This window comes from Trachypithecus francoisi, unplaced genomic scaffold (assembly GCF_009764315.1).
Source record: "Trachypithecus francoisi isolate TF-2019V2 unplaced genomic scaffold, Tfra_2.0 Lachesis_group1, whole genome shotgun sequence".
Classification (NCBI taxonomy): domain Eukaryota; kingdom Metazoa; phylum Chordata; class Mammalia; order Primates; family Cercopithecidae; genus Trachypithecus; species Trachypithecus francoisi.
This window is the reverse complement of record NW_022681454.1, coordinates 8,627,380-8,640,047: the sequence shown is the minus strand read 5'-3', so window position 1 is coordinate 8,640,047 and position 12,668 is coordinate 8,627,380. Positions and strand designations below refer to the sequence as shown.

At 40.8% G+C, this 12,668-nt stretch overlaps 1 protein-coding gene across 4 annotated transcripts in view; it reads left to right on the top strand.

Moving 5' to 3' along the window:
* Positions 1 to 12,668, top strand: part of ZBTB49 (zinc finger and BTB domain containing 49) — a 32,223-nt gene that overhangs the window by 2,765 nt on the left and 16,790 nt on the right. For all 4 annotated transcript variants that reach the window (XM_033213731.1, XM_033213730.1, XM_033213729.1 and 1 more), the window contains exons 2-4: positions 5,538 to 5,708; positions 7,563 to 8,662; positions 11,757 to 11,803. In XM_033213731.1, the coding sequence (XP_033069622.1) occupies positions 5,557 to 5,708; positions 7,563 to 8,662; positions 11,757 to 11,803 (1,299 nt within the window). In that variant the 5' untranslated portion in view covers positions 5,538 to 5,556. The remainder of the gene's footprint in view (positions 1 to 5,537; positions 5,709 to 7,562; positions 8,663 to 11,756; positions 11,804 to 12,668) is intronic.

Here is a 12,668-nt window from a genome sequence, read left to right as displayed (position 1 = left end):
CTTTTTATAACCTTATTTGGGAGGTACAGGATTGACATCATGAAGTAATTTAGGGAACTATACAAAATGATATGGAATAGTTATTATTATTATTATTTTGAGATGGAGTCTTGCTCTGTTGCCCAGGCTGGAGTACAGTGGTGCGATCTTGGCTCACTGGAACTTCGACCTCCTGGGTTCAAGTGATTCTCCTACCTCAGCCTCCAGAGTAACTGGGATTACAGGCATGCGTAACCACGCCTGGCTAATTTTTTTATTTTTAGTGGAGACAGTTTCGTCATGTTGGCCAGACTGGTCTCGAACTCCTGGCCTTAAGTGATCCACCCATCTTGGCCTCCCAAAGTGGTGAGATTACAAGCATGAGCCACCGCACCCAGCCTATAATTCTTATAGTAAAAGTAAATTGTGTAACAGTTAATTCATCATAACTCTGGGAGTCGTTCCAAATAAATTTTTCCTTTATCACTTCTGTAGAGCTAGAAAATGTTTAATTTTCTAATTAGATATCTACCTAATATACCTAGACATTTACATTTGTATAATTAGACAGTTTTACCTAATTTTAACAGTTAGGTCTGTGGAGGAGGGTTTCGTGTGTGTGTGTGTGTAAAATATCTTTTTTCCCATGTGAAATAGCATAGCATAAAAGCATAGACTCCAGTGTTTAGGGACCAGGATTCAAATCCTGCCTTTGGCACATAATAGTTATATGATCTTGGATAACTGACTTAAAGTTTCCATATCTCAGTTGTTTCTCTTGTAAATGGTGGTAATTGGGTTCTTACAGAATTGTTCCAGTTAATGGATGTTGTATTAATCCATTCTCACACTGCTATAAAGATACTACCTGAGACTGAGTAATTTATAAAGGAAAGAGATTTAATTGACTCACAGTTCCACATTGCTGAGGAGGCCTCAGGAAACTTAAAATCATGGCAGAAGGTGAAGGGGAAGCAAGGCACATCTTACAAGGCAGCAGGGGAGAGAGAACCGGGTAGGAAGGAGCAGGGACTGCCAAACATTTTTAAACCATCAGATCTGCTGAGAACTCACCCACTATCCCAAGAATAAGAAACTGCTCCCATGATCCAGTCACCTACCACCAGGTCCCTCCCCTGACATGTGGGGATTATGATTTGGTGAGAACACAGAGCCAAACCGTAACAGATATAATATGCTTAGCACAGGTCTGTGGTAAGTAGTCAGTAAATGATAGCTAAAAATAATGATAAACTTAGAAGCCTTTTCAGGCAACCAGCTTGGCAGGGGTGGGTAACTGATAACTCACTTGGCTGTTACTAGCTTTGAGGATTCAGCACTGGGAACAGTGTTCGCCACCTACCATCATGCCTTTCTTTCTATACTCTTGTTTGGGGCAGTACCTCAGTGTTGCTCTTTGTCCCAGTTTTCTCTGAGTCTCACTTTGATCTCAAACCAGATCATGCCAATACCGCAAACTCTACATATTAGAAACAAAGCTTTCTATAAATAGATGAGGGGAATCAGTATAAGGTCTAGATTTGATAGGTGAGGTGATGGGGGATGAAATTTAGAGACTCTATATTGAAGGGGCATGCCATTGAAGAAGTTTAGCAGAGAGTTGGAGATTGGAACTGGTGTAGCTGAAGCTAAAGTTTCAAATTTAGGAGTTGTTTTAGAACATGTGAAAGCCAAGAATGAAAGTGATTGTCAAGGGAAAGAGGAGAGGGCTATGGTGCTGCACCTTAAGGAACATCAACGTTTGCAAGGCTTGAGGGAGACAGGTATAGCATAGGGATGGGACAGATCAGGGACATAGGAAGAGAACCAAAAGAGTTCTGGGAAAGGAAGGATTTCAGGATGGGAGTTGGCAGACCACATTGCCATGTGTGGCAGGAAAGCTGGAGAGGATGGTTGAGGACTGAGGAAAGGTCAATGTTGGGAAAGTCTGTTTCAGTGGAGTGAGTGGCAGCAAGGTTGCAAGGTGATATGGTTTGGCTGTGTCCCCACCCAAATCTCATCTTGAATTGTAACTCCCACAATCCCTACCTGTTGTGGGAGGAACCTAGTGGGAGGTGATTGAATTATGGGGGTGGGTCTTTCCCACGCTGTTCTCATGATAGTGAATGAAATCTGATGGTTTTAAAAATGGGAGTTTCCCTGTACAAGCACTCTCTTTGCCTGCTGCCATCCATGTAAGACATGACTTGCTCCTCCTTGCCTTTCACCTTCTGCCAAGATTGTGAGGCCTTTCCAGCCATATGGAACTGTAAGTCTAATAAACCTCTTTCTTTTGTAAATTGCCCAGTCTTGGGTATGTCCTTATCAGCAGCATGAAAACGGACTAATACACAAGGTGAAAAAGGAGTCATGAGAAAGTGAAGTGGTGGGTGTAGATAGCTATTTTGAAAAGCATGAAAGAGAGGCCTGTGATGACTAGAGGAACCTAGGTGGAGGGCTTTGTCGTTATCCTGTTTTGCTTTGTTTTCAACGTGGGGCAATGTCAGTGTGTTTGTTTGGAGGAGCAAGCAAAGGACAGGGTGAAGCAGTGAAAGCTTCACTGATGGAACCAGGTTCTAAGGGAGGTAGGAAGGCTCAAGGGGAGAGGGAAGGTTCATCTGGGGAAGGAGGAGGCACGTTTCATCCTGTGAAGCCTAAGGTAATGAGGGAGGGGTGAGTGGGAAATTTGGAACTGAGAAAAATTTAAGGCACTATGCTTATCAGGTTATACATGTGTTCAACTTTCTTTTCTTTTCTTTTCTTTATTTTTATTTTTTGAGACAGAGTCTCGCTTTGTCATCTCAGCTCACTGTAACCTCACCCCGCCCCCGGGTTCAGGCGAATCACCCACCTCGGCCTCCCCAGTAGCTGGGATTGTAGGCACTCGCCATCATGCCTGGCTAGTTTTTGTAGAAACAGGGTTTCACCATGTTGGCCAGGCTGGTCTCGAACTCCTGACCTCAGGTGATCCGCCCACCTCAGCCTCCTAAAATGCTGGGATTATAGGAGTGAGCCAGGGCACCCGATTGGGTTCAACCTTCTTAGTGAAGTTAAAGTCACAGTCATTTTTATGAGTGAGGGAAAAAGACGTAGTGGGAATTAAGACACTGGAAAGATCACAGAGGAGCAACCCCAAACCCAGAGCAGGTTAAGAATCGTGGGGCTGGGTGCGGTGGCTCACGCCTTTAATCCCAGCACTTTTGAGAGGCTGAGGTAGACAGATTGCTTAAGCCCAGAAGTTCAAGGCCAGCCTGGGCAACATAGCAAAACCCCATCTCTGCAAAAAAATGTTTTAAATTAGCCAGGTATGTTGGCACACACCTGTAGCCCCAGCTGTGGTGAAAGGATCGCCTGAACCCCGGGAAGTTAAGACTGCAGTGGGCTGTAATCCCACTACTGCACTGTAGCCTGGGTGGCAGAGCTAGATCCTGTCTCAAAAAAAAAAAAAAAAAGAATGGTGGGAAAGTAGGTGACAGCTCAGCTGAGCCCTGATCTGGAAGGTGGGAGGGTCAGGTATGAGTAAAGTATTCCCAGGACAGAACCAAAGGCTTTTAGAGGAGAGCACAGGCAGAGATCTGCAGTCCGCCTGCTCAGAATCACGGAATGCCTGTGATGCAGTTACCAGGCTCCACTATAGACTGACAGAACAAAATCCTGGGATGTACCCAGGAGCCTGCATTTTTAACAAGGTCCCCAGGTGATCCTTATGGATGAATACAGAATCCTTCCATCTGCCAGATACTAGTCTAAATGTTTACACAGGTTACTGCAATAACCGGTGAGATAGGGTAAGGACAGTGGGTCACAGAGAAATCATTTGCCCAAAGTCATATAGCCAGTGAGTGGTGGAACTAGGTCTCCAACCCACTGGCCAAGAACGTAGCTGGTTTGGGGAGCTACTAGTGGTTCATTTTGGCTGCCACATACTTGGAGTAATGGGAGATAAGTCTAAGTGAGATGTAAGGGGTGTGTTGAAAAGCTTAGATTTGGGCTTAGTGATGTAGTGACTTTTTCAGCAATGCTTAAGTACTGACAGTGAAGGCAAAGAAAGCAGATGAGTCGTGACTTTTTAGACTTTTAGTACCATACTGCTTTTTTTTGTTTTTTTGAGATAGGGTCTCTTTCTGTCACCCAGGCTGGAGGGCAATAGTGCGATCATGGCTCACTACAACCTCAACCTGCTGGGCTCAAGCAGTCCTCCTACCTCAGCCTCTTAAGCAGGTGGGACTACAGGCATGCACCACCATGCCCACCTAATTTTTGTTTTTATTTTTCATAGAGACAGGGTCTCACTATGTTGCCAGACTGATCTCAAGTTCCTGGACTCAAGTGATCCTCCTGCCTCAACCTCCCAAAGTGTTGGGATTACAGGTGTGAACCACCACGCCTAGTGCAAACTGCCTAACCTTCATAGTCTTATCCCAGTCTGGTTCCATTTCTTCCAACTATTTCTCTTCCATAAATCATCCCCTACTAGATTGTGCCCCTAGACGTCCAAGACCATGGCTTTCTGGCCTGTGTATTCCAGTGTCTAGCCTTAGCTATTTGTTTAGTTGTGTGTCATACAACTAGAATTTCAGCTGCTTGAGAGTGGCGACCTGGCGTGTTTTGTTCATTGTTGTGGCCCTGCAGCCTGAATACAGTAGTCAGTTGGTGAATAGAGGCTGAAGGATGAAACTTGCGGTGTCTACACAATGGCTTCCCATCTCATTTGGAGCGAGAGTCAGGGTTCATAACAGGGCCCGCAGGCCTGGGCATGACCCGACCCTCTGTCCCCTCTTGGATATCATCTCCTACCACTCGCTCAGCCACACCTGAGCCCAGCAAGCTCCTGCCTCAGAGGCTTGGTGCTTGCTGTTCTTTCTGGCCCAGGTACCTGCACAGCTCCTTCCCTTCCTTCAGGCGTCTGCTCAAGTAGCCTCTTAGAGAGGCACAAAGGCAAGAGTGAGGGGACCTGCTGCTTTGCGATGCCTCTTATATCATTGTCTGGTGATAGGTATTTTGACCAGTACCTTATCTTGCAAATTAGGCTCCTAATTTCCACAACTTCTATTCAGTGACCTGTGTACAGGTGTTTGATAAATATGGATTTGATCTTATCCAGCTGGCTTTTCTTTCACCTTATACATCTTTATATATGTATATTTTATGTTTCATTTGACATATTCCTAAGTAGACACAGAGAAGTACATATAGTATTAACAAGGTCATATTCTAGATTTGTACTGTTTAGATTCTGTGGCTTTTAAAATATAAGTTACAATTTCAGTCCCTTAGCCACATTTCAAGTGCTCAGTGACCATGTGTGGCCAGTGGCTACTGTATTGAGCAGTGCAGATACAGAGCATTTTCATCATGACAGATAATTCTGTTGAACAGCTGTGGTCTGGATGCCTCAGAACCAGAGGGAGGTGTGTGGGTGGGTGGGTGTGCGCACACGCATGTGTATGTGTGATACTGTGATGGGAGAGTGAAGCACAGTCAGTCAGTTTTAATCCCATTTAGTTTCCAGTGAGGTCTTTAAGAATATCTGTCGTATCTGTGATTTTTTGCTGTAGGTCACTTGAATGGTTGAGCATGGACCCGGTTGCTACCCACAGCTGCCATCTCCTCCAGCAGCTGCATGAGCAGCGAATCCAAGGCCTGCTTTGTGACTGTATGTTGGTGGTAAAAGGAGTCTGCTTTAAAGCACATAAGAATGTCCTGGCAGCATTCAGCCAGTATTTTAGGTAGGTATTTTAGACTTCGTTCTCCTAGCTGTGAATTAAGGGTAAAGCTCTTTTAGTATGGACGTATTCATATTTTGTTCTCCTTGAATTTCACTATATTTATCTTTTATAGCACGTTGGATTTTTGTAGGAGTTGTTTTAATTTTTAAGTTTGTTAATCATATTTATTATTTTTGCTTTTGTGTTTAGAGTAACCTGAAAAGAGGCTCTTAAGTAAAATTAGTTCGGTATGATTGAAAGTATTTTGGTTCTTTGTCTTTCATTTTAATAATTCTGGTTAATGTCAGTCTTCTACGTATATTTCTTATCCTTTCAAGATAAAACAATGGACGAATTAAGTTCCTGGTCAGAATTTTTCTGTGATAAGAAATCAGAAGGGAAAACATACTCTGTGTGTTGGATTTTTCTTTTCTTTTCTTTTTTTCTATATTGAAGCATTTTAGTTTTTGTTCCTCATTTGAATATTCTAAGAAAACCTTATAATCATTTTGGCTTATATGAAATATTTGTTTATAAATAATGAATACTACCAAGAAGTTGTGTTTCAGCTTATTTAAACATTATTCTGTATTACCAGCGACTCAGGAGGCTAAGGTGGAAGGATCCCTTGAGCACAGGAGGTGGAGGCTGCAGTGAGCCGTGGTGATGCCACTGTACTCCAGCCTGAGCAACAGAGCAAGACTCTGTCTCTTAAAAAAAAAATCGTTAGAGTTAAGTGATTCTGCATAAGTTCATTTTGTCGTTAGCAGGTTTATCTCTCTTTAAATCCAAAGTCTCTCTTTTTAGAGTACTTTTTGTTTCCAAAATGCATACCATTTTACTGCTATAGTAGACAACATGGGACATGATTTGCTCTTTCCTTGATAATCCTGAATCATCAAATTGAGTCTCAGTTGTTGTATAGGCCACATTACACATTGTAATGAATCAGCTTCTTAAGGTAGGTAGCAGGTTTTGTTCCTATGAAAAATGGTCGCAAACTCTTCGGTTTGCTATCACGTATTTTTTTTCTGTCTTCCCAGGACAATTAAATTTTGATATTGTGATACACAGGCTGTTTTGCACTTAAAAACAGAACTGAATGCTGTTTGGGGGAAATAGGTGACTGTATGTGACAAAATGTCTTCAACTTACTTACCTGAGTTTATTATTTCATACATAATACAAATCTGTTCACCTGTGACTTTGGCTTGTACCCGAAATAAAGTACCTGGGCTTTAGGGTGCCTTTTGGTATTCATTAACTCTTAGGATTTTTCTCACTTTTGGTTTTTGAACCACTGGGTGGCTAAAAATCCTAACAGCCAAATAAATTACTGGTTACAAAGGAGTGTATGTGGGGGGTTGGTTTATTCTAGCTATTTTTAAGTTTTCTAGGCACTTAGATGTAGAAATATTTAGACTATAAAATATTGAAAAGTGTATATTCTTTAATTTTGTATACTCTATTAGTATGTATTCAATATATATGGATAATTACCTTTTGAAAAAATGTTTAGAACAATCTTTTATTTCTTAGATCATATTGGGAATTATCTTAGAATCTTCTTGATTTGTGGTTTATCAGTCATATTACTGTATGTAATTTTTTAATGTGTAAATTTGAGTATATTTCAGAAATTTACTTTGAGATCTATTTTGAAGTCTGCATATCCAATCCACTACTTTAATTCATCTGAATTATTTAGTTGGATGGTTTGCCAGATTGTTTTAAAGGATTAAAACATACTTATGTTAAAAGTCTTGACATTCACAGAAGGATAGTATTTTTTGATATTAATATATGAATGTTATTTATAAGAAAAAGACAGTATGAATTTTTGACACTGTAAACAGATATTCTTTCTTTTACCAGGAGCCTCTTTCAGAATTCTTCAAGCCAGAAGAGTGATGTTTTTCACTTGGATGTTAAAAACGTCAGTGGCATAGGGCAGATCCTGGACTTCATGTACACTTCTCATCTAGATCTTAACCAGGACAATATACAAGTGATGCTGGACACAGCACAATGTTTGCAAGTTCAAAATGTTCTGAGTCTGTGTCACACATTTTTAAAATCAGCCACTGTAGTCCAGCCACCTGGCATGCCTTGTACCTTATCTCTGCAAAGCACCCTGACCCCAGATGCCATTTGTGTTATCAGTGAAAACAACTACCCCCCTCATTTACTGCAGGAATGTTCGGCAGATGCACAGCGTAATAAAGTGCTGGATGAATCGCATCCACATGCTTCACCATCAGTTAATCGTCATCACTCCGCAGGTGAAGTCTCAACACAAGCCCCTGATACTTCAGACGGCAGCTGCACACAACTGCCTTTCAAACAGCCAAATTACTATTACAAACTCAGAAACTTTTACAGTAAGCAGTACCATAAACACGCAGCTGGTCCCAGTCAGGAGCGAGTTGTTGAGCAGCCTTTTGCTTTCAGCACCTCCACAGACCTTACCACGGTAGACAGCCAGCCTTGTGCTGTCAGTCATTCCGAATGCATCCTGGAGTCTCCTGAGCACTTACCTTCCAACTTCCTGGCCCAGCCTGTGAATGACTCTGCCCCACACCCTGAGTCAGACGCCACTTGCCAACAACCTGCCAAGCAGATGAGGCTCAAAAAGGCCATTCATCTGAAGAAACTCAATTTCCTAAAGTCACAGAAATCCGCAGAGCAAGTATCTGAACCCAAGTCAGATGATGGTTTGACAAAGAGGATGGAATCTGCTAGTGAAAAGACCCTAGAGAAAGCTAGCAGCCAAAGTGCTGAAGAAAAAGAAAGTGAAGAAGTCGTCAGTTGTGAGAATTTTAATTGCCTTAGTGAGACGGAGAGGCACGAAGACCCGGCTGCACTGGAAGACCAGTCCCAGACACTTCAGTCCCAGAGACAATATGCATGTGAATTATGCAGGAAACCTTTTAAACACCCAAGCAACTTGGAGCTTCACAAACGGTCTCATACAGGTAACTGATTCAGTACCCACAGGCAGAGGGAAGGACGTGATGCGGATGTGCAGACACCACTGGCTCTTCTTGTTTTTGTAAGAAGTTTTGCTATTGCTTGATGTCATTGATGATTTTAAGCAAAATAAGGGAGATTAGCTACTTTTTGTTTTATGTTTTTGGTGATGCATCTGACTTAAAGTTTTGTAAATGGTTTTATAAAGCCACTTTAAAAAGGTGCATACTTTTAATTTTTATTTCAACTCTATTTTTATATGACAAACCATCCATCTCTAAAGAAGTGTAATTTTGGTGCACTCAGAATTTCAAATTAATTCTAAAATGGATTAGCTATATTTAGTTGTCTTTTTAGAGTTAGATTAAGCTTATTTTTTGAAAGCATCATGTAGGTTAATTTAGACTAACATAATTTACTTTGAATAATTCTAAAAGTTCTCTTGGAAGGAATTTGAGTATCTAATTTTTAAAATTCTTAAAATTCTGATTTGGGAGTCAGGAAGTAAACTTTTTAATAAGAATCAGCTTTAACCATTTGATATTCTCAAAAGAAAATTCTTCCAATTTAAACATTAACTTTTCAAAGTTTTGTTATCTTAATTCATGCCTCTGTCTCTTTCCCAAAATATTTTTTTAAGGTATACTGTCTCTCTCTCTCTATATATATATATATGTTTATATCTATACACACACAAATTATGTTATACAATACATATATATTACTTTTCTTCCTGTAATTAAACATGAGTTTAATAGCACATTACAGATGAACAACAATTACCTTATAGGCCTGAGAAATAACATGCAACAGGACGCTTTGACAACACTGCTTTTAAGGTGTTTGTGTAATTGTGTTTGTTGATGTGACCTTCGTTATCACTATGGATTCCCAGTTTGCATTTTACTACTTTGTATTGGAGATTTCTTTGATAATTGTGAAAGCCCTTTATACATTTTAGTGCATTTGAATATAAAGTACTGTTATTATCACTAGTAGTTCAAAATTATTACACGTGAAGGCAATATCACAGACTTAGTTTTGCCCTGAAAAAACTTTAGATCATTCTGATTGCCTAAATCTCCTACAACCTAATGATTACTGCAATTTTTTTTTTTTTTTTGAGATGGAGTTTTGCTCTGTTGCCCAGGCTGGAGTGCAGTGGCATGATCTCGGCTCGCTGCAACCTCTGCCTTCTGGGTTCAAGTGATTCTCCTGCCTCAGCCTCCCAAGTAGCTGGGACTATGGGCATATGCCACCAATTGTTTTGTATTTTTAGTAGAGACAGGGTTACACCATGTTGGTCAGGCTTGTCTCAATCTCCTAACCTCAAGTGATCTGCCCACCTCGGCCTCCCAAGATGCTGGGATTACAGGCATGAGCCACCACGCTTGGCCTGATGGCTGTAATTTTTTATTTGTGAAACTTACCTGCTTAGCTTTTAAAAGAATCAAAAATTGTTTATTCTGGGAGAACCTCTTTGAATGACAGATACAGTCATGGCAGAGATGCTTACTGGGACATAAATATTCTACCAAGAAGGGCAGCAATTCTCCAAGTATGGTCTGGGGAACCCTTTTTGGGGGTCTGTGAGGCCGACACTATTTTCAAAATTGTCTAAGATGTTACTTGCTTTTTCCTCCTCTCATGAGTGTACAGTTAGTCTGCCCAAAGCTACATGATGTGTGATGAAGTCCTCACCCTGGTGGCCTGTGAAGTGTGTGTTTACCTGTTCTAAAGATCACTCTGCTTTCATTTCTAATATGGTAGATATCAATAGCTATAGCCCATATTAACAAAAGCTCTTTAGGATCTCAATTTTAAGAGTGTGAAGGGGTCCTGAGGCCAAGAAGTCTGAGGCCTACTGGAGTAGGATTGTTAACCTTGGTCATTTATTAGTCTTAGTAACTGGTGACCTCTCTCTGTTTTCAAAGTCTTATATTTCTTATGGGGGCTTTAACTTATTATCTGTCACCTGCAATAACTTCAGACATAAAAGAAGTTTCGTTTATTGCAATAGAGAATTAATGTAATTATTATTAATTTATTAATTAATAATGTAAATATAATTATTCAGGGTCAAGGAAACCATTAGACATTTTCAGGATAAAATAAAATAAAATAAAAATATCCTAGAATGAGCCCAGAAAGCTAGCAAGCTGCTTTCTTCAAGGTAGCAAGCCCCAACAATATAGTAGGAAGGGAAAACATTATTGTTACTTTTTAAAGAGCTTAATGAAACCATTTGATTTCAGGGAAATGGAGAAAATGAGAGGTTCTTGGTGTTCAAAGTCTATTCATTAGTGTTATATAGATTAAAGGCAGTACCATGGAGTGTGCTTTTAACTCCAGATCATGTTCTATGGGCCACATTTCAGAACAGCTGTGGTTTTTTGTAGTAGAGTACCATTCTTACAATCTGTTCTATCCCCAAGTGCAGTTACTTAGTCAACTGAAATTAGAGGTGATAAAGAAGTCCGCAGAGGAGCACATCTCCTGAAATGAAATCCTACTTTCTTCCCTGAGCAACCAAGGCAGGAAGACTGTGGTGAGGGGCTCTTTCCCTTTCACACTCATGCTTCAGGAGGTCCCACTGTGTTTGGGGCTCTCTGTGCTCATACCTTGTGTGGTGTGAACAAGTGAGCCTGTGTCTGTTAGGGTTGGTGGTTGGGTGGCGTCAGGCTGAAGAATAGGTGAGCAGGATCGTGCTGTTCAGCAGGAAAACTCAACCACAGGAAAAGACCGCTTCCAGAATGTGGGTCTGCTCTGGATGCAAATAGATACATTGATTTTAACATATGTTTTGTTTGGAGAACAGTTTTATTTTTTAGAGTAAAATATTACTTTTATCATCTCTGTGTAGAAATAAAGGCAAGAGAGAGGTATAAGGAAGTAGACAGTCCCCATTTTCATACGGTTAGGATGCAGAATGTAATGCCATTTTCATACGGTTAGGATGCAGAATGTAATGCCATTTTCATACGGTTAGGATGCAGAATGTAATGCCATTTTGAAACTACATAGGAGGTCATTTAAACAAAAAATTATTGAACAAATACTAGTAATGATTTTACAAGTTGTTGTTTTGTTTTGTTTTAGGTGAGAAACCTTTTGAATGTAACATTTGTGGGAAACATTTCTCTCAGGTGGGAATACTCTTATTTATTGTTAATAATTGGAAACCTGCAACATAGTGTTTTTTTTTAATTGGAAATAAGACATACTTTTGTACTTGTGAGAGAAGCCTCTGATGATATTTGTAACTTAAAGACTTCTGAATAAATCAGGAGAAATCCTTTCCAAGAAAACAAATTTCTAGTTCTTTGAGAGAAAAGTAGCATTTTCTTGTGTGAATTCTTACAATACTTTTTTCCCCTTGCTAAGGATGAGTCCAGACTTAGTATATGTCTTCCGTTTCGTGAATGAAGTTCATAGTAAACCACCTTGAGCTTGGTGTACCTGGAGGCTGCACATTGTGCTGGGATAGGCTGAAGACAAGTAGTCTCCTTATTCTTGTTGGACTGTAGATTGTAGGATGTTGGAAAAAACATGAAACAAGTTTTGTTCCATTTTGACTGCTACCTTTAGCTGACCTCCATTTAGGTCATTTGGACACGTAGTCATTCACTCCTTGAGGAAACATTTGTTTTACCCTCCCATGGGCCAGGTACTGTGCTGGGCATGGGACACAAAGAAATCTAGAGACCTAGTGTTTTCTAGAAAATAGCTTGTGGGAACCTAGTCTCTCTCAAACGGAAGGTAACTATTCACTGCCATGTGCAGTGCGCTGGGCTTCCAGAGGTAGAGCAGACGGAAGCTGTTCCAGGGCGTGAGGGCGCAGCTCTTCAGGGCACAGTCACTGGCATGACTGTCTCACGCACAGCATGGTAGATGGTGTGGCCGCAGTGCATGCCTCTGGAGCTGGGAGGCAGGCCCCACACAACTTGGAAATGGCAAGCGCCGTGTTTGCTCGCATTCCCCCTAGAGCAGACTCTTCCAGTTTCTCTTCAT